Below are 22,914 nucleotides of genomic sequence, written 5' to 3' on the forward strand. Positions count from 1 at the left end.
AAATAACTAAAATTAACCCCTAAGGTTGGTGGTAGTTACGTTTGGTTGTGAGAAATCTGACAACTGAAAAATAGTGAGCCTATGAAAAAAAATATGGAGTCCACCATTGATGTTTGCCATAAATATTTTAATCTCTTTTAAACTGTGACTGATTACATATATTTGCGGCCTGTCATTTTTCTTTTTCTTTTCATAGTTGGAGTTCTTTCAAACACAATGATTATTAATAAGTGTTGAATGTGTAATCTAACTCGATGTTCCATGGTTATTCCCAATGAATAAAAGCATTCGAAGTAAAGCATGATGTAAGTCTTTTATTAATCATCCAACTTAAAAATTAGTTTAAACTAATTTCCTTATCAAAGACAATGGAAAAGGCTCTAGATTTCCTTTGCATTAAGCCTCTAAAAAGTTGAGTCGGCCATGCATACTCATTTGTATGTAATATGCAATTTTTTTTTAAATATGAACCATCAGTTAAAAAAAACTTTAACGATTTAGCTTTATTATTTTTTATATTAAATAGTTTTGTGTTTTGTAATTGTAACTCACCATGTGTTTCAAAGTAACAAAGTAACAGGATTATAATCAAACTCTTGCACAAGATTGAGGTCGACTCAAAAGTTGATTTAACATAAGGTCGTTTATCACATGCTCGTTACTGTACCTTTTAATAGTAGTTGGGGGTGATGGCACTCTAGACAGATCACCACAGTTCACAAGTGTCCCGTGGAATGACTTGGTAGTATTTGAACCACCTATATCTTCATCACCTGTACGTATATTAACTATGTGATTTATCTACTCTACACAATGGTAATTTGATTGGTATTGATTTGGTTCGTTACGGTACCATGCACTCGCTATAGCAACCGAAAGATAAAACCCAAAAGTAAAGTTGTGACATACTGAAAATGATATCTACATGTGTTTTACATCGATAAAAATAACCGTAAGGATGGATATTGGTACATGTTTTGATAATCTGGATACCAGGCAATGCTGATGCCGCTCGGTTATAATTCGTTGGGTTCGTCACAGTATCGGCACTCATATGGCTACAACGTTAAAAAAAATACTTTATTTTAAACACAACTACGTTTTGACCAAATTTAATTCATGTAATTTTTTGTTGAGAAGTTACAAAGTTCGAAATGAATGAATTGCATACTTAAATTTGTATCATCAATTTTTTTATGTAACCGGAAATATTAGTATTTAACTAGTAGAAATTACATGGAAACATAAGACAGACAGGTAACAAGTTGTCCCGCTACCACATTTTGAATTGCTAAATCCAATCTCTTGAAAACTTTATTGATTGATCTTAAAGTCATAACATATTATGCATGATCCGTTGAACCCGGCTAAGTAATTAATTTGTATATTAATGCACATTATAGTTTCTTCTTTATATGAACTTAAATGTAATAGGTTTGTTTTGTAAGACGTTAAAAACCAAACTACTCACATGAAAATCGAGAGGAACAAGAAACACATTAGAGAGATTAAAGAGGAGTGCTCTCTAATTCGGTCTAGATCACTACTTTCTTTACACATACAAAAACATTAAAAAAACTCGATGCTAGTTTGGACTATGAGTTTATCTCAAGCAGTGCATCTACTGCTCCAACTGTTTAACCACAGACTCATACATATTTGTCTTAGAAAAAAGTGTACACTCTGTTTTTAAGTAACATGTCAAACACGAATCCACCTCGTTTAGAGAGAAAGACACATTTAGAAGAGGTGCACGCTATCTTTCAAGAAACGTGTCAAACATGAATCCGCTTCATTCTTGTAGATAAGTACCATACTATGTCATGCGTTTCAAATTATTAAAAAAAAGGTAAAAAAAAGTTGTATTTTTATTCTATTCTAACTAAAAAACAACCATTCTAGTCAAACCATACTAAGATTGGAAAATTGTTGAGACTATTTTGAGCAGACCCATTTATCGGAAATTGTTCACGTTTTCTTTTTACCATTTCTATCCGACTTTTAAGGATGGAGTTACATAACAAAGAAAAAAAAGCCTCAATCTAATTGCTTAAACTAAAATATGTCTTGATCAAATGGTTGCGTTTGACAGGAAATAAAACTTCTGATTAAATATTATTTATTGTTTTGATTATGAAATTAATTTTGGTTGTAAAGATAGTCTGTATCGTTAAAATTGAATTTAATTCTTTAATCAAAACCAGATACATTATGTGTCTTCTAGAAGAAAAAAAAAATCGTTTAATGTATTACCAATTTTGTTATTCTTCATGAGCAAACTAGTGCATGCAAATCCTTTCATTTATTATGAATAACATAATTTTTTTAACAACTATTTTGTTTTGCACTTATTTCATCAAAGATCGTAAGACATACACATTTACCACTAGACTAAGTTAGTTGTTGACGGTTGTACCATAACATTACCATAAAGCTAATTGCGTTTGACCGAGTATAAAGTATTAATTAATATTTATATTCTAATTACTATAAACTCTTAAAACTTTTTCAGTTACATCGCTACCAGAATTCCGTAAAAAGAAGGTTGTTATGTTATAAGCAAGACAAGACGGCAGAGTGAGGGAGAATTTGGTCATTTCATGACTTCAAAATTCGCGGGCCAACTGTCAGCGTCTGTTTGCATATCGTTCACATTAACCCTCACCGAAACGACCTAATTCCATCACATTATATTTATATTTCCGACTGAGAACCAAATCACATAATCGCGAACAATATTCACCATGGCAGCTTCAGACGGAAGCGAGTACTTCGACGTGGACATAGAGAGCGGTCATGGCACGTTTTCCCGGCGATCCAACCACGGCGAGGTTCACCGTGACGAGACCGAGCTTCTATGGGCGGCCATTGAGCGGTTGCCGTCCGGTAAGGAGAAGAAAACCGCCTTAATGCGACGTCAAAACTCCGGATCCAATCGTGAACGAACCGAGACTATAGACGTCACGAAGCTTGACCGACGTAACCGCTCACTTATTGTGAAAAAAGCGCTTGATACGTCGGAACAGGATAACTATAAGCTCCTTGCGGCCATTAAAGAGCGATTCGATAGGTATTGTTATGCTAGGTTTTAGTTTATTAGTTCAGTTTATTGATGATTTTATGTGAAATAGAGTTGGATTGGAGGTGCCGAAGATTGAGGTTAGGTTCGAGGAACTGAACGTTGAGGCCGATGTACTGCTCGGCTCTAGAGCGTTGCCGACTTTGTTTAATTATGCTCGTGACGTGATTGAGGTCAGTGAAGTGGAGCTGAATCATTTGTATGCATGTTTACAAATGGTTAATTAGGTTTTCAGTTTTTATAATTATATTATATATTATTGCTTCCATGCATATATAATATTCTTAATCATTTAAGTTGAGAAATAAGGAGCTTACTGTTTTTGAATTTTGTCTTTGATTTCTGGTGTGATTGCAGCATTTGTTTACCAGTTTGGGGATTTTTCGTCCGCGGAGGCATAATCTATCTATATTGAAGGATATTAGCGGCTCAATAAAACCAGGAAGGTATTCTTATATATGTTTTACACTCGATCATGGCTAAATGTTTGATTTAAGATTTACCGTGACTAGCTTGAGAATGCTGCTATGTATGCATTATCCTTGCTACATTGTAACTTTTGAGAGGAAAACATAAGGCCAATAAACAGTAATTTTATGTAGGATAGATTACATTCTTTTATTTGGATACACACATATAGCATTTGCAAAATTACCATATTTTATATCATTAAATACTGTCGTGGGAGATTATTTAATAGTACTGATTGGTGATAAATTCAAATTTACAAGTTGCAACCGCTGAAATTTTGAGAAAGAGATTTATTTACTTTATTATTATTCATCACTTTGGGTATGCATTTAAACAAGCAATGATTGTGAAACTATTCCACTGTCCTTGTGAAGTAGATATGCATGAATGATTACAGAAAACTCAAATTGTTTTGTCAGTGAATACAAAATGTCATCTTTGAAGCAAGTAGGGTGATTTTTTCCGTTTTCTTTCTTGCTACTTCCTTTTTCATATTGGAGACACTTGATATGTTATTGATAAGTTGAATGTTCAATCCGAGGAGTTTAAATTGATGTGAATCTGTTTGAGTTTGCCATTACATTACCTCACTCTAGGAAATCGGTTGATGACTAAACGAAAGAAAATGATTCTTAATTATGTTTATGTTTGAAATGTGGCAGGATGACATTGCTTTTGGGCCCACCTGGCTCAGGGAAATCTACATTGCTTTTAGCTCTTGCAGGGAAACTTGATCCAAGCTTAAAGGTATCAATGTGATATCTTTTTATTTATAATTCTTGTTTCTGCAAAATTATAATTCTTGATTAATTGATTGATTGTTTCTGCAAAATTACAAGTGTGGGTGTGGCTGCTGATTATATGACAAAGCAGCTCACTTCTCATATATCAAGTGGATAACGGATTAATCTGTTTTAAATGATTTAACATGAAACATAACAACACAGTTTACAAACAGCTTGAATTTGCAAGTGTACATAATGATCATGATCAAGAGTTGGGAGATTTTAGTTACCCATGTTTTAAAAACAAGAAAATGCTTAAAGCTTCAAGTTTTTGTGAAGTCTTTTTATTTAGGTTACAAACCAGCAAATGCTAACATCCTGCAAAATGGTACAACGTATTAAGTTTCTTTAACCTATGGAAACTAAACTATGCCTTTGGTGAGTATAAATAAGATCGCAAATCAAAAGAAAAGGATTGAAGATTCAAATCAACTTATACTCGTATTGGTGTGCATATGAATAATCTGGATTTTTTGTTAGATTAGTCATCGCTGAATGGTATCAGGAAATACATTCTGTGTAAACCACTTGGTTCATGGGAGTTCATAGTTAAAGTTTCTAGCACAAATCAAATGCTTAAAAAAATAAAAAGTAATAACTTATGGGTTTTACACATGCTAATTCCAAATCAAGTAATGATTTTTTTGGTATTACATGAAATCTAACATGGAATTGTTTTGAGGTGTCAAAAGCTCGCTACACTGTTGAACATCAACTTGTTGTAACCTTTCTCATTTAGCAATCTATGTATATTTTCTTTCAGAAAATGGGTAAAATTACATATAATGGTCATGAACTCAATGAGTTCTGTGTTCAAAGGACTTCAGCTTACATAAGTCAAACAGATAGCCACATTGCGGAACTAACAGTACGTGAAACTCTTGATTTTGGCGCACGATGTGAAGGCGAAGGGTTTGCAGGTTTGTCTTGCTTATTTGCTGAAAACTGCATATTCTCAATTTTATTCATTGAAAACAATATATTGCCTAATGGACATATCTAAGAAGTAAGAACATCCTAAAAAGGGGATTAAGAGACATGGAAATTAAATGTAATAATAGTTAGCATTACTCTTATTTAGTCGATGCTTTGATGATATTTTAAATGATTTCTGTTTTCATCTGTCTTGCTTTCAGGAAACTTGATGAGAGAACTTACACGTTTGGAGAAAGAAAATAAAATACGCCCGAGTCCTGAAATAGACGCGTTTATGAAGGTTACATTTTGAGATTTATAGCTTGCTGACACCATTTCTTTGCTAAATACTTTATAATTTGGAGATATATGTTCTAATACAATAATATAATATTCAGGCATCCTCTGTTGCGGGAAAAAGGCACAGCATCTCAACCGATTACATATTGAAGGTGCTTGGTCTTGATGTGTGCTCAGACACAATTGTTGGAAATGATATGCTCAGGGGTATTTCAGGTGGTCAAAGAAAGAGAGTCACTACAGGTCCATTTCTGACTTTTCCTGTTTGGCATGTTAGTTTATTTAAAGTTATAGCTGATAAAGACAAGCGATTATAGGTGAGATGGTGGTTGGTCCAAGGAAAACTCTTTTTATGGATGAGATATCAACAGGATTAGATAGCTCGACAACATACCAGATTGTGAAGTGTGTAAAGAATTTTGTTCATCAAATGGAAGCCACAGTTCTAATGGCTTTGCTTCAACCTGCACCTGAAACATTTGATCTTTTTGATGATATGATTCTATTATCAGAAGGACACATGGTCTATGAAGGCCCGCGAGAAGAAGTCCTTAACTTCTTTGCGTCTTTAGGTTTTCAAAAGCCCGCACGTAAAGGCACTGCAGATTTTCTTCAAGAGGTATGAATGTATTATATACTGCATGTTTTATAAATACTTACTTTCTACTAGGAAATTTCACAAGTCTAGGCCTGCCTGTAAACGAACTGAACGAACACGAAGAAGGCATGTTTGTGTTTGCTCATTTAACTTTAACTGAACAAATGATCGAACATGAACAGTTAAACAAACGGGGTTATCATGTTCATATTTGTTTGTTATGAATATGAGTGTGTTTGTGTCCGTTCGTTAATGGTGTAAATGAACAGTTCACAAAATGTAAACGAACGAATATAACTAAATATAGATGAACGAGCACAACTAAGCAGACACCGATCAAAAGTAAACATGAACATAGATATGTTGGGTCTAAAAATTTATTAAAACTAGACTAAATTGTAACGGGCCTAAAAAAATTAGATGATCATGTATAATATAAATGAACTTAACCACATGTAAACTGACAAGCATAAATGAACTTAAATGAGAACAAATATCAATAGACATAAATGAACGAACGTACACAAATGAGACTTGTTCATGTTCGTTCGTTCAACTAACTGAACAAAAAACTTCTTCATGCTCATTCGTATATTAAATAAACGTTTATAAACGAGCTTCCACTAAACGGTTCACGAACAGCTCACTGAACGCTTAGTTCACTTAGAGGTCTACTCACAGCCATTGTGTTGTTTTGTATGCATAGGTCACCTCAAGAAAAGATCAAGCTCAGTACTGGGCTGACTCGTCAAAACCATATGAATACATTTCAGTTTCCAAGATTTCAGAGGCTTACAAAAATTCCACCTATGGAAAGTTGCTGGAATCTTCTCTTTCTGTTCCATTTGATAAATCCAAGAGCCACGTGTCAGCTTTGAGGAAAAGGCGGTATGGCGTATCAAAATGGAAGCTTTTTAGAGCTTGTTTCTCAAGAGAATTTGTATTAATAAAACGGCATCGTTTTCTCTATATTTTCAAGACGATACAGGTATGTCTCTCTTAATGTTGAAACATAACATTGTTTGAAATTGATATGTCATATGTTGCACAGGTGGCATTTGTGGGCTTTGTTACATGCACACTCTTTATAAGAACAAGATTACATCCCACAGACATGATGGATGGAACCCTTTATCTTGGTTGTTTATTCTTTGCACTTGTGCACATGATGTTCAATGGATTTGCAGAGCTCCCACTTATGATATTTCGGTTGCCCGTGTTTTACAAGCAACGGGATAATAATTTTTATCCCGCATGGGCGTGGTCTGTTTCTAGTTGGATATTGCGTGTTCCATATTCTTTCGTTGAAGCTTGCGTGTGGTCTATCATAGTATATTATAGTGTTGGTTTTTCCCCAAATGTAGGAAGGTCTGCTCTATTTCTTGTCTTTAAGCTTTAACTTTTAACTAGAGGTGTAAACGAGCCAAGCATATCGTGAGCTATTTGAAATCGGCTCACTAAAAGCTCGAATCAAGGCAAGGTTAAACGAGCTCGAACTCAAGCCTTAGCTTCACTTATTGAACTTGCGCTGGTTCGTTAGCCTAGACGAGCCTATTATTTATATAATAATTATATAATATGGTAATTATATATCATAAAATAGTTATTATTATGCATAAACAATGATAGAAATAATATGTTTTATGTTATTTATAAAAGTTATAATTAGATTAGAGATAAAAATAATTAAAATCGTAAAAGTTAATTAATAAATAATAACGATCTGGGTCGAGCTCGAACTTGAAAACTATTGATGGGTCGAGCTAGAGCTTTAGAAATAGAGCTTGAGATAAGCTGAGCTCAAGCTCTCGTAAAATATACGAGCTCAAGCTTGGCCCATTTACACCTGTACTTTTAACTGCTGCAAAAAATCCTTCATTAGAATTTTGATATTCGTCTATTTTTTGCGTTTTTTTCAGGTTTTTCCGTTACGTGTTTGTTCTATTTTTGATACACCAGATGGCTTTAGGCCTTTTTCGTACATTGGCTGCAGTTGCAAGAAATATGATGATTTCCAATACATTCGGGTCGGCTTCTCTGCTTGCAATATTTTTGTTGGGTGGATTTATCATGCCTAAAGGTAACTTACCACCTTTAATATTAATCTCAACGAATCACGGGTTTATAAATTGGCTTGTTTTATTTCAGATATGATTAAGCCATGGTGGATATGGGGTTATTGGGTGTCACCTTTATCATATGCACAAAGTGCAATTGCTGTTAATGAATTTACTTCCACTAGATGGCAGAAGGTTTGTTTTTTTGCGTTTAACTTGTCCACGTCATCTTTATCAAATGCAAATGTGTTTTTTGTGTAATGACAATTTCAAATGCTGCCACTTTGCAGAATCTTACTGGTACAAACATGACAGTCGGGTACGGTGTTCTTCGGTTTCATCATCTGCCCACTGAGACTTATTGGTATTGGATTGGAGTTGGTGCCTTGTTACTTTATGCTCTATTTTTCAATATCGTAGTCACTCTGGCTTTGGCTTATCTTCAACGTAAGTGCTTGTTTATTACTGTTTGGGTGTGGAGTAAATAAGTATGCTAATATCAGTGATATGTATACTATTTGCTATCTACTGCAGCTCTAAAAGGTGCACATATTGTTCTACCATCAACCATAGATGCAGGTTAGTTACTTTTGCAATTACCTTTTCACGCTAGTTGGTTACTATGGATGTTCATAAACCACTGAACCAGTTGTTTGGTTTACACCTTTATGGTTTGGTTTCCACAGTTTTACAGTTAGGTTTATAGTTTGGAACTGGGAACCGGCAGTTTTACATTTAATATTTACTTTTTTATAAGAATATACAGTTATGCATTTGTATTATGTTCATGAATCATCCTTGTTATTCTTAAATAAAAATAATACAGTATTAATGAAACATTAAAAAGGGAAATTTACCATAGTAGTCATTTTGATCATTGACTTTGACAAAATGGCCCTTGACTTTTGTGTTTACTTAAATATCCTTTGCCTATCATTTTTAAAGAAGAAAATGGCTTCAGATGAAATCTGCTGTGTCATATGGAAATCTGTTGCGCCATGTTGAATATGCTGCGCCAAAATGACATGTTGTGCTCTGGTTTAATCTGCTTTTTATGAAGTCAAGGCTATTTTGTTGATTATCTTGGTCAAGATGGCTATGTTGGTGATTTCCCTTTAAAAAAATGGTTCGAAACTGCCAAAACAACCCGTTTTATCTGTTGTCTGTCCGAAGCCGTAGACAGCAGTTTATCCAAGAGTTTTTGTTAAAATGGCCCGAATTGGACCATGTACACTATTAAATGGTATTCTTAACTTGAATCTGTTGTTTTCATTTTGATCTAAAAGTTTTATTTATTACTTCTTTGTTAAAAGGTAAATTTGATATCTAATTATTATCTGTAGTTTACAATTTTTTCAAAACTATGTGATGTTGCATTTGTGTGATGGATGGAGTATATTATTAAATTAAACTTTCCATTCTTTACAGCCGGCGAGAAGACGACTGTTGCCAAATCTGAAAGTGTTTCTAGAAGACAGGGCATGACTCTACCTTTTAAACCGTTGTCAATGACATTTCATAATGTCAGTTACTTTGTTGACATGCCAAAGGTATACCTTACACAGTTTCTCTACTGCTTACGTGGCAAACATTTAACTTATGCTAAAAGCCTAAGACTAAAAAACTTTTTTTCAGGACATGGCTATGGAAGGTGCAGCAGATAAGAAGTTACAACTCTTGTCTGACGTAAGCGGAGTGTTTTTGCCAGGTGTGCTCACTGCACTGATGGGGTCAAGTGGGGCTGGCAAAACAACCTTAATGGACGTCCTTGCTGGCAGGAAGACAGGTGGATACACTGAAGGTGAAATCACCATATCCGGGCATCAAAAGGAGCAAAGCACATTCGCCAGGGTTTCTGGTTATGTTGAACAAAATGATATTCACTCACCTCAAGTCACCGTTATGGAATCTCTATTATTTTCTGCTTTTCTCCGCCTTCCCTCAGACATCAAAGAAAAGCAAAAACGGGTTAGCTTTATTCATCCCGTTTCAATCTTTGACTGACCAGTTTGAATCTATGACTCATTTGTTTGAATCTATTACTGGCCTCTTTGAATCTCTGACTGACCCATTTGAATATATTTGACTGACCGGTTTAAATATTTTTTCACTGACCTTTTGAATCTTTTACTGAACAGTATGAATCTTTAACTAACCCATTTGATTCTTTGACTGAATCCTTAGAATTTTTGACTGACCCGTTTGGTAAAAAAACAGGAGTTTGTGGAAGGAGTGATGAAGTTAGTTGAACTAGATATTCTAAAAGATGCATTAGTAGGCTTACCCGGCAGTACCGGGTTATCCACTGAGCAAAGGAAAAGATTAACAATAGCGGTTGAGCTTGTTGCTAATCCCTCCATAATATTCATGGATGAACCTACATCTGGACTAGATGCACGAGCTGCTGCTATTGTAATGCGAACCATTCGTAATACAGTAGATACTGGAAGAACAGTCGTTTGCACCATCCATCAACCTAGTATTGAAATATTCGAAGCATTTGACGAGGTTACGTTTCATTACTTTGTTTATTATCAGTCATGCTGAAACTTTTTAAAAATTATGTATAAGTTTGATTTTTTATTAATAGCTACTTCTAATGAAAAGAGGAGGACGCGTGATATATGGAGGAAAAGTGGGCGAAGGGTCAGATATTTTAATTAAGTACTTCGAGGTCAGAGTTTAAATATTACTTAATTAGTTTTACAAACTATTGAAAATTATATTTTAAAATAATGCAGAGTATAAATGGGATTACACCAATGCCAAGTCATTATAATCCTGCAAATTGGATGCTTGAAATGACTACACCTGCTGCTGAAGAAAGGATTGGCCAAGACTTTGCAGAGATTTATAAAAATTCTAAGCAGTATCGGTAATATTTAAAAACAAAAGCTTGATATGTGTTAAATACAGAACCAGTTTTAATGGTTTTATATTTTTAGGGAAATTGAAGATTTGATTAAGCAGACGAGTACTCCAGAGCCAGGATCCGAGCCATTAAAATTTTCTACGCCGTACTCTCAAAATAGTCTATACCAGTTTAAAACTTGTTGGTGGAAGCAGAATCTTGTGTATTGGAGAAGCCCAGAATACAATGCTGTGAGGTTGTTGTTTACAACTATGTGTGCATTGATTGTCGGTTCTGTATTCTGGGACATCGGTTCTAAAAGGTAATTCTTGTTTTTCTCTAATTAAGTTTACCTTCATTACCTTTTTCAAACATCATAATTTATTTATTATTAATCTGTTCATTCTGCAGAGACAGCACCCAAAACTTGATGGTGGTTATAGGTGCACTTTACACAGCTGTCTTGTTTCTTGGTGTAAACAACGCTTCCACCGTGCAACCCGTGATTGCAATAGAAAGAACGGTATTTTACCGTGAGAGAGCAGCTGGGATGTATTCTGCAATCCCTTATGCTATGGCACAGGTACGTTTTTTTCTTTTTTTTTCCCTTCTTTTTCTTCTTTTTTTATAAATACAATTCTGAGTTTGATTTTTTATATTTTACAGGGTCTGGTGGAGATTCCATACATAGCGACTCAGACTATTGTGTATGGTGTGACTACATACTTCATGATCAACTTTGAGAGGAAAATAGGTATCAATCCAAAATGCATAAAATGATTAAAGTTTAATCTGTGAACAAAAGTTAAAATTTTGATTCTTTTTGGTGCAGAGAAATTTTTATACTATCTTCTGTTCATGTTTTTAACTTTCACCTACTTTACCTTTTATGGAATGGTGGCGATTGGTCTTACACCGTCTCAACAAATGGCTGCGGTTGTTTCCTCTGCGTTTTACTCGTTATGGAATCTTCTTGCTGGTTTTCTTGTCCCAAAACCGGTAACTAGCTTAACTAACTTCTTGTTCTATATGTGTTTTCTGGTGCAAGGTTTAACCAACTTATTGTTACTGGCGTTTATTGTAGCAAATACCGGGCTGGTGGATTTGGTTTTATTATGTGTGCCCGATAGCGTGGACTTTGCAAGGTCTAGTTGGCTCTCAACTTGGTGACGTGGAAGACCTGATTGTGGGACCTGCTTTTCAAGGGACAGTGAAAGGCTTTTTGAAGGAAGAACTTGGTATTGAATCCGGCATGATTGGTATTGCAGCTTTGGTTATTTTTGCAGTCAGTCTATCATTCTTTCTTGTGTTTGCTCTCTCCCTCAAGTTTCTCAACTTTCAGAAAAGATAGATTACAGTTCTGTCCCTGATACGATCGCCACGAGTTGCAAGCATCAAGCACGCCGTGCAGCCACAGGCGCTCGGGTTAAGAATCCAAATGCACAAATGAATCGGTTATGATATCATATCTTACGTTCATTACAGCTTCTATCTTTCACACATGCCGATTTGTTTAAACTAATTTGATGCACGACTTAGCTAAGGAATCAACTAGGTTTTGATGGTTAAAGATTCATTTGCAACATTTTGTTATTACTTTTCTATAGCTCTCATGAACTACAAGTTATTGTTAACGGATGAACAAAAGCATGTTTTCTTAGGTCGTATGTGACATCCTCTATCGTTTATACCAAGTCAATATTGTCCTTTGCTAAAGATTTATTTTTGATTGGCATATCCAAGAAAATCACCTGAGTTCTCATCCCATACTAGTGTCTCTAAAATGCGTGTATGGTATCTAAAGTAAAACATTACATATAAACGCAACCTCTTTCTTGTCTATGGATAATGCGTGATTTTGAGCACAAAGAATATAGTGTATTGTTGAATGATGAAAACTTTACATTTTACATAGCGTCACTTTAATAGGAATTCTAAATTTGTCGCATATTACCAAACTTATCAAATTGAAAACATACCAAATTGATGAAATTAAAGACATTGATAAATTCATAAATTTGGGCAGTTAACAGTTTACATGATTTTTAGTTTCACTACAATAAAATGATTGGCACCAAATAGTCGGGTCAAATATATGGGCCAACCCACCTTTGGATTTCGAGACCTTTTCTTCCACTGCTTAGGACTTAGGTGCCTTGTAACATAGTTCATTCGCTACCCAAGTTATACCTTTTTATTTATTTTTTATATTGGGACTCTTTAGGTCCCGTTTTCCCTTGTTTAGCTGTTATAAGTAAGAGTCGACTAACTTCTGGATCAACTCCATATCATATGTGCAAGATATGTATTTTTATAAACATCTTTTGTTATGTTTCTTGTGTCCACCGTGCGTCAATGTGAGATTTACATGTTATGTTATTGTTACAATATCATGCTATGGATCATTGAAGTTTGTTGAACTTATTGTTTGAAAATGAAAGACCCCTTGATCTTCAGCAACTTTGATCCTTTGTTTGAATATCCTTTACCAGACAAGATGAGAAAAACCTGGGCAATTGGAGTTTAATATTTTATCTATATCATATGTCCTTTGAAAAGGGTACAAGATTATTTAAAAAATAGATAGATATACATATTATTATTATTATTATATGTATATTCAAAGATCACAGCTTCCCAAACGAGTCGTACACCACATTTTCTTCCAAATAAACTGGGGAAATTTTACATTTACACCCCCCACAACTATCATTTTTTTATAGATTCATAACCTACATTATTATTATTCTCTCATTTTCATGGAATTAGTTTTTCTTGTCTCAAAACATCAATCCAATGCGATATCGAATCAAGTGCTAGATACCTCTTTGTGAAACCGAGCCTATCGGCTTTCTCTCGTGTTCCTAGCATCTTAACCGGGCAACGAAACAACGCGTCCAAGAAATACCAGTTCGCTAGATCCTCCATTTCAGTATCAACCAAACCCTCTTTCTTCACTATTTCTTTCCAAACACCCCCTTTGTCACTCATAGACCCCGCGAATGTGAAATCCTCGGATAACATGTCCAAAGGCACAACCATGCCAAACTTATCCCCAATCGCCCCCCATATATCCTTCCAAGTTGAACCATCCCCGTTTATTGAATTAAACGCTTGCCCGTTGTTTGATTGAACCGAATCGTTTGTGGCTGCCCATATTTGTTGTTTGGCCACAAGCCGAGCATCCGATACATCAACAAATTGTTCTTCCCAACATTCTTTTTTTCCACCAAAAACAAAGGGAAGATTCAAATACTTACAAATGGTCCCGTACACGCATAAGCTTCCCATGAAGTTATACACGGTTTTCCTCGAGCTCCCAATGATCAAACCTGGCCGGTGAACCGACCAAGGGACCGAGCCGGCTAGCCTTTCTTTAAGCAAATCTTCAAGACCATAATAAAAGTTATACCCTACTTGTGTCTCAACCCTTGGACAATTTTCATCATAGTAACAAACCCTTTTGACAAGATGGTCTAATGAACCACCATGCAAAGACACATAGTGTTTGGTCCCGGTTTGAAGCGAGACGTGCTTCAAACCCTTGGCTCGTGGGAGGATGGCGTCCAACGCGTTGGACATCATGGCTTTGTTTTGCTCATAGCATTCAATGCTATCTAGTGGAAACTCACTAGCCCATGTGACCCAAAACACATGGGTTACATCATGCAAATGAGACAGTTTGGTTAAAGTTTCGTAACGGTCAAGAAGGTTACATGAAATAAAATGGTAATTAGGGTTTGTGTACACCGGTTTCTTGATGGTGAACACGGTCTCTGGCCTCCTCGCAACGCCGTAAACTTTCCATTTGGATCTTGAAAGAAGGTTTTCAAGAAGCTGTTTTCCCACAAGACCGGTTACTCCAAAGATGATGGCAACATCTTTTGGAGCTTTTTTGACTCGTTTTTGAAGCTTTTCAACAGCCATTTTTTAAGGCTTTTGGTTCTGTAGTTGGCTTTGTTTTGAGTTTGTTATGGTGTGGTGATCATAGATGAGCCAGAAGGGTTTATATAGTTGTGCATTGGAAGGTTAATAATGGCCTCACCAACTGTCATATGATAAATTATTTAAGATGTATCAAGTGGGCTTTGACTCAAAACATTTACAATGGTATCTTTTTACTAATTGCTTGTATATGCATTCGATCTAGAGATGGATTAAGGGGGATTAATTCATACTTGTTACGTTAAATGAAAAAATCACGAAATGTATTTCCAAATATTTCAGTAAACTCAGTACTCAAACTTTTCATTTAGGAAACAATTTACTAATTTATATTATATATGTTTTATTGTTGTTAAATTTAATATATTTTGTTAGTTTACCGGTTACATTTTAAAGATATATTTTGTTCGTTTAGCCCCCATCGCCTACCCGTAATTTGGCTAACACATTCAAGAATCGAATCCCTCATTCTTATAGGAGATTTCTTTGTTGATGTTAGTCAGTTTAGGTGGATTTCAATCTTGATTACTTGCATTCGTTATGATTTTACCAATTCGTTGCGGTGCATGCATATAATGTATATATGTGTGAACCCTCGAGTGGGCAAAAGTGAAATTGTACTAATTTTGACGTTATTTTACTAATCTCGTGAAAATAACGTTAAAAGTAGCGGAATGTTAATCAGGCATAATGTGGTGGCGTTGATAGCCAAAAGACAAGGCTACATGCACCAATCGACCGGTGTGCCGATGGTTGAGTGTTATGTGCCTCATGTCCAAGGCTTGATGTAAAACTACTATCGAGCCGGGGGTCTCACCGGAAGCAGCTCTCTGTTCCTATGGGGTAGAGGTAAGGCTGTCTACATCTTACCCTCCTCAGACCCTACCATAGCTTTGCTATTGGTGGGATATACTGAGTACGATGACGATGATGATTTGTGAATCAGTTGACCGTTTATGAGATCAAAAGCCATAATCTAATTTCATTCGTTAACCTTGTATTTAACCCTAATTAAAAACACTTTACAATCGTACTTGTCCTTCGCTTACTGATCAAGTCGACCATTTATTTCTCCATTAACAATATTCATGCTCATTTATTGATCATTTTACTTTAAACTATTATTTTACTAGCTTAAGCACCCGTGTGATACACATGATGTTTAGAAGAAATACAATTAAACTACATAACTTATATTATTAATTTTTAAAAAAAACCCTATAATTTATCAAATTAAATGGTTTTACAAGTTCAAATTATATTTTCTAATGGAATATTCATACAATACATGGTGTATTCTCACACAATTTCTTCATAATTATAAAAAGATGCATCTAGTGATTTTATAAGATTTAATTATATTTTTAATGGAATTACAAAAGATAATAAGATATTTCACTATGAAGGACATAAAAAAAAGAAAATCATATATAAAATTAGTATGAATAAAACACGCTTTGTATTACAGTTTCGAAAAAGATAGATGAAAACTTCAGGCATCCATAGAGGTTGAATGAATATGTCAGAATTAAATTTTTATTCATTCAAAATTGCTTTTTGTCTTTATCATCCTAGACATGCATATATCAGTCACTTAAATTTATCACATCCATATCTGCACTCAAAAGTGTATAATAACTGATTAATAATAAAAAAAAGTAGATATGATTTCATTAAATATACAAATATTTTGATTGAATTGACATAAATGTTTGTATATTTTTAATCTCAATAATTTAAGTAATTAATATTATGATTAAAGGATACATTGGTATATTTTGATTAAGCTGATATAAATATGTTTTCATTAAAAAAGAAGAATAGTTTGAACGGAAACTTTATGCTAGAAATGCATTTTCCAAGTAATATGTGTCCCAACTTATTTTCATTTATTAGAATGAGTAAATATACTAATTTTATGCACCTGATAATCAATCTACTACCAAGCAATATGTAATATGTTCATTCGTTTTATAATGTAATTCTTGCCATGATTCCGCCACCACCATTCTATTTCCATTACAAAAATCATGCTATGTTGATATTTATAAAGTGTTCAAATATATAAACATATATTTATATGTGCATTTTTTTTATAATTTCTACATATGTGAGACACGGTCACTAGCTAACCTAGTATACTTATAAAACCATAAGATATTGTTTTGAGTAATGAGTTTTAAGTCAGAACAATAATCTTTGATTGCATTCAAATCGAACAATAAGCTTTTAATTCTTTTGCTAGAATATTAGCTTCTTATAATAATTTATAAATTTGTTGTTTCTGATTATATCATATCAAAATAAGATTCTTTTTTAGCAATGTATGGAACTACTACAATACCCGAGTGAGCCTTCATAAGATGAGGTATGTTTGGCAAAACTAGTTGGTGGCTGATGGCTTGAAGCTGGTAGCTGGTAGCTGGCAGCCGATAGCTGTAATTTTTTAGATATATTTAGATGTTTGACAAAGTAGCTGGAGCTTTTAATAAAATGTATAAAATACCAAAATGGGCAAAACTAAAAAAATTAATACTAAACTTATTTATTTTGGAAGGTTATTTAAGTAATTTAAAGGGAAAATCTCATAGAATAGTAACCAACTTTCAAAAGTGTTCCAATTAGGTCACTGATGCATATTTTTCTCAAATCGGGTCATTAAATCTTCAAATCAAGTCTTACCGATTTTTTTGTGCGTCAAGAAAGAAATAGATGATAAGATGTGGGGGTCGGAATTTGCAATATATGTAGTTAAATTTTTAAAAAATTAAAAAACGTTAATTATATTAAAATTTAAAAATAAAAAATAAAATTCACGTCGCCAGTCAACGTCAACTTCAAAAAAAAGATAAAAACATTTCCTATGTGAAACAAAAAAGAAAAGGGCTAAAAAACATGTTAAAACCTTTAATTTAATCAAACATAAAAGTTGAGTGACTTGATTAGAACACTTTTTAAAGTTGAGTGACCTAATTGGAACACTTTTGAAAGTTGGTTACTATTCTATGAAATTGCCCCTAATTTAAAATACTAAAAGCTTGTAGCTTTTTCTAAATGCTATTAGTATGAGTTTCAAGCTTTAGACTTTTTCTTCTAACCTAAATGCTTCATGCGTCTTCAACCAAACACAGCTTTTAATTGAGTATGGATTTTTTCTTAAAAGCTTGGAGCTAGAAGCTCTTAAAAGCTCTCAACCAAACATACCCGAGATGTCAATCATGCATACTGATTTTGACGCTTTAAGCTTGACTCACTTAAAAACAAGAAAACGTCATCAAGAAGGAAATCCACCGTTATAAGAAAACTCATTTGAATCGGGTTTCGAATAAAACCATAAATTCTCAAATCTCAACTATCGCTTACATGCTGCTAAACCAAAAAACAAACGGGGAATAAAATAGAGAAATTAAACTCAGAAATTTAACCACCGTCCAATACCAAAGGCAACTACTTTTGGGTCACAATAAAAAGTTATATTTGACCAGTCCATCTAAACTTCTAAATTCTAAAACATTAAACAAAAAGAATAAAAATCAAAAACGATATCAAGTGAGATTTGAACACGTATGTGCGGCTAACAGTTACGTATTAAATGCCAAATTGCGATCAATTATTGCCGTGAGGGTTGCGTGCTAACACAGGTCGATTTTGGGGGAATATTTTTCAAACTACTTGAAATAATTGAGGTGTGTGTTTAATTTACAAGTTAAATATTTGATAAATGAAATTTGAGTTTATAAATCTAAGAAAATCGTATGTTATTTGTTTATTTGTATATGTATGTTATAGCAACTTATCATCTCTAGGCATGACATACATAACGTTTTTATTGTATATATATACTTTACTTAGATATCAAACTATATGTATATAGCATTATGTTAAACAAAGTATATGAATTTTAAATCCATGAATTTGTAAAAGAAAATGTTTTTCATCAACATATTAAAGTATACACGACTTATATTCGAGTATTTGCACATGTATTTTACAATTTTGTATCCTATGACATGCCTTTACGTGTTCACACATAAAATGATATGCGAATTGGATTCAAATATATGGCCAAATTCACGTATCACTCAAATGTGTTTTCATATACTCATATTAAGTGGCAAGCGGATCAAATTAGAGTACATGTCTTTTCTATTCATTTATGATTAAAATGCATTTTGTCTATCATTATCATTGAAATGCCAAATTTGAGTATATGTATTTTCATTTCATATATCACTTCATTAGTGTTGAAATGCTCAATGTCGGGAGCTCTTACAATATTTGTTTAGTAAAAAACAGCATGCTAAAACAACTGACATTCTTGCTACGAGATCTGTCTCACTATAAGATCCAACATGAGGTTACGTATCAACCAGAGTTAAATCAAATGGTCGCTTGTGTGTGAGATCATTATGTAACAGTTGATGTCACTAGTGTCCACAGGTGAAGTGTCCTAGATATTGTAGTTCTATGATCCATAGGTTACATGTCCCGACTGTAAAGAGTTTCCGCGATTCTTGGTTTTTATGAACTCAAGTATGTTAGTTTCATTTTTTCTATCTTGTGCATGTATTATGTTGAATTATTCTATATAACTTCATAGTCCAAAGAATCATATATTTATTTCATATACTACAACCCTAAACCTCATGATAGATGCTTGAATTATTATTTTGTTGCTTATGTTGTAATTTAAAGAAAAAGGTGATTCGTAGTCAAAGCGCCGGAGCCGAATAGAGGGTACGGCGTCAAAAGACAGCTTTGTGGGAAACCATTAAACAAGCCACTCTCTTTGCCTTTATCTCTTATAAAAGCCAACTACTTTTCTTTCTTTTATAGCTTTACGTTTATATATTTTTGTATTCTCAACGTTCCTACGCAACAAAAAATAGTTTTAAATATAATATGTTAATAACTATTATATCATATAAATTGTTTTAAAACTTATAATACGTTGATATACTTGCAATGTAAAACTAACATATTGTACTCTTCATAGAAATTAGAAACATATCTATAAGTTCATGTGGGTGTATTGTTCAGTTTGGCAGAAAATTCTTGGTTGAGTTGTATGGTCTTAAGAAGTAATAAACCAGTCTGATTGGTTTAGTCAGCTGGCTGAGGAAATAAAATGATTTAGTGATGATTTGGATGCTTAAAGAGATTTTTATTTAAAAATCAAAGTTGATAGCTTGTATAGGTATCAAAAATTATACCACATATATGTTGGTGTTTTAAGTGGTATTAGTGTGATTATAATATAATTGGATATACTTATAGACCAAATGAGAAAGTATAATACACATTTAAAAGAATTATAACTCGTTTAATATTAGTCTGAATTTTAGTTAAATTTAACACCATGGAACCTAGGATTTCCAAAGGGTGAACCGTGAAACACCTATACAGTGGGGGTTCCGAGTTGGCAACACCTTAGTAAGGTTTGGGCGTTGTCTTAATATTAAGAAGCAGCATGTTAATTATCAATGATAAGTTACTATTTAGTGATACTATGCTTAGTAGTATTTTGAGGAGTATTAACTATGCTCCATAGTATTCGTGAACATTAGTGAACACTTGATTACTACTGGGTAATAGTAAGTTTATACATAAATTCTTTACTGGTTTGAGCAATATAACCATCAAACTTGTAATCTTTCATGAAAAGTTGTAGCGTTTCAACCCAATATTTGTGATTCATGTTCTTCTAGAACTTGTTGTCTTATACAGTTATAGATTTTGTACACTCAAAATACTTTATTTTGACTAAAAAAACTCACACGATTCACAAAATTATCTTGATTATTTGAGAATACGAAACCAATAATAAGACATATTTTTATGTACTTTCTTGAAAATATTCTCTTTGGAATCTATGTTAATACTGTGTCTGTCTCATTAGATACAAAAGAAATTTGTTTTATTCTAAAATAGACAAGGTATATGATGTCGTTTTCCTTGCTTATTTATTTGAATAATTTTCCTTCAAATTAACATTAAATAATGCCAATTAACACTGTCGTATCTTTTAAATTAAAATTAACTATATTTAAATTAAAATATACGGGGTATATTCCAAGCTCTTTTGAGGGTTCGAAGTAATTAAAATACTTTTTCTAAGATTGTGTGACTATTAAAAATCCATTGAAAAAGTTGATGGAATCTGATAGAGTAAAGTGAGATTGATTTCCCACATCAAAATCACATAAAAATAATGCTATTTGTATTCTATTTTATTATTAACATATACTGTTCTTTAATCTTATATGAATTAATTTATATAGTTCGTGAAACACAAGCAAAATTACAAGTTGGTTTCACATTTTTATGAGTTGTACCATATGACCATGTGTAGACATGCTCTTTTAAAATACAAAATTTTAGTTATAATATTCTTAAATGCAAATTGAATTGATATCGCTTAGTTCCCCCATAACATGCGTGTTTAAGTGTTTCCGACGAGATAGCTGACAGCGGCGGTGTTTGAGTTTTGCAAATCAAGTTCAAGGTGCCACAACGCCGGGAGTTTCTAACTTGTTATGTTTAAGAAACACCTTGAACCCCTCTTTGATTCTTGATTATAAAAGGACATGGGTTCTTAAGATTCAACACTATCATGTATTATTACTTTATTCTTGTGCTAAGATTATATAACATTATCATTAACATAACAATTATTTATTCAATTAGTGAGACAAATAAAGTAAACCACTTGTGGGCATCAAGGGAGAGACATGCTTAGCATTATCTGTTGCTTGTTAGAAAGTACTTGCTACAAATTGTCAATAGGTCCAACTGTCCAAGTAGGCATGACATTTATACTATACTCCCCATGTGCAATGGCTACTAGTTATCTTCCTACTTGGACTCCAAAAAAAACTAAAAAAGGTTATCTTCCTACTTTACTTAATAGAAAATCTATTATTTTAACTAAAATTTATCTAAACGATAAACAAAATGCAAAGACATAACTAGCTAAATTTAACTCTAAGATATATACATGCTGTGAATGATCTAATAGTCACTCACAATCACACCTTAAATTATGAAAACCTTACTCACAATATATAAGAAACAGGTAATCACGCTTAAGGCACATGTGCCAAATTGTCTTTAGCTTTCTCATTCTGTAATGAAACGTGAATTTATGTGAATTCAAAAACAAGAATATTCACATAATCTCTAAATTAATTAACACGTTATCATCTTTCTAGCTTCCTTCATTTCCATAATATGGAACCAATATGGAACCACATATGCTCATGGGTGGCACAAATAAAAAACCAATTGGTTGATGATGGCTTAGGTAATTAAGACTTTTTAATTTATTTAATATTAAAGTATGATATAATAAACTAATTTTAAATTTTAAAAATATCTTAATCAATATCTATACCCTTTAATAAAATGATACAAGTTTTGTCACTTGTCACTGAAGTCAGTCTCTGAATTCATCCAATAATATTGTGAAATGCAGTGCTGACTGAATGCTGACTGAACACTCGCCGAAGCTATTACTGAAGTTGCCTGAGCTTGTAGTGGTTCAGGCGAACGGTGGCTCAGCGAATTATCAGATTTATTTATTTAATTTTTTATTCTAATTTTGAATACTAATATTAATAGAAAAATACATATTAAACTAAAAGTATTAAATAGTTTATAAAAATTAGGCAAGAAAATACATTACATTTGGGCTAGGAAGTTTAAAAAAAAAGCCCATGTTTTGGTTTATAAAACAAAAGGCCCATAACAATTAGGGTATATTCTTGTTTCATCTTCTTCTATTTTCTTCTTTTGATTATTTTTTGTTAAATTAAATAAATGAAATTATTTTGTTAAACACAGACCAATTCATCCGGTATAAAAACCACCAACCATCTTCTTTTTTCTCCCTTCGCCAGCCGCGACCTGGCTCA

At 33.4% G+C, this 22,914-nt stretch overlaps 2 protein-coding genes across 2 annotated transcripts; one reads left to right on the forward strand and one right to left on the reverse strand.

The window, feature by feature from the left end:
* The first annotated feature begins 2,744 nt into the window (after positions 1-2,744).
* On the forward strand, positions 2,745-12,407 carry LOC143575699 (ABC transporter G family member 31-like). The gene is made up of 24 exons (XM_077059993.1): positions 2,745-3,070; positions 3,132-3,252; positions 3,437-3,525; positions 4,213-4,297; positions 5,099-5,255; positions 5,472-5,551; positions 5,649-5,793; positions 5,868-6,169; positions 6,855-7,136; positions 7,200-7,516; positions 8,068-8,228; positions 8,297-8,400; positions 8,496-8,652; positions 8,740-8,784; positions 9,634-9,755; positions 9,841-10,173; positions 10,423-10,713; positions 10,796-10,879; positions 10,947-11,080; positions 11,151-11,378; positions 11,468-11,639; positions 11,723-11,810; positions 11,889-12,055; positions 12,141-12,407. The coding sequence occupies exons 1-24, from the start codon at positions 2,745-2,747 to the stop codon at positions 12,405-12,407; spliced, it is 4,257 nt and encodes a 1,418-aa protein (XP_076916108.1).
* A 1,397-nt stretch (positions 12,408-13,804) lies between these two features.
* LOC143575700 ((S)-8-oxocitronellyl enol synthase CYC2-like) lies at positions 13,805-15,017 on the reverse strand. The gene has a single exon (XM_077059994.1). It carries the CDS (start codon positions 14,981-14,983, stop codon positions 13,814-13,816), a length of 1,170 nt encoding a protein of 389 aa, XP_076916109.1. The 5' UTR covers positions 14,984-15,017; the 3' UTR covers positions 13,805-13,813.
* Between the last annotated feature and the right edge of the window lie 7,897 nt (positions 15,018-22,914).

This window comes from Bidens hawaiensis, unplaced genomic scaffold (assembly GCF_021521415.1).
Source record: "Bidens hawaiensis isolate Kalapana, Puna unplaced genomic scaffold, B.hawaiensis_p1.1 tig00027583_1, whole genome shotgun sequence".
NCBI classification, from domain to species: domain Eukaryota; kingdom Viridiplantae; phylum Streptophyta; class Magnoliopsida; order Asterales; family Asteraceae; genus Bidens; species Bidens hawaiensis.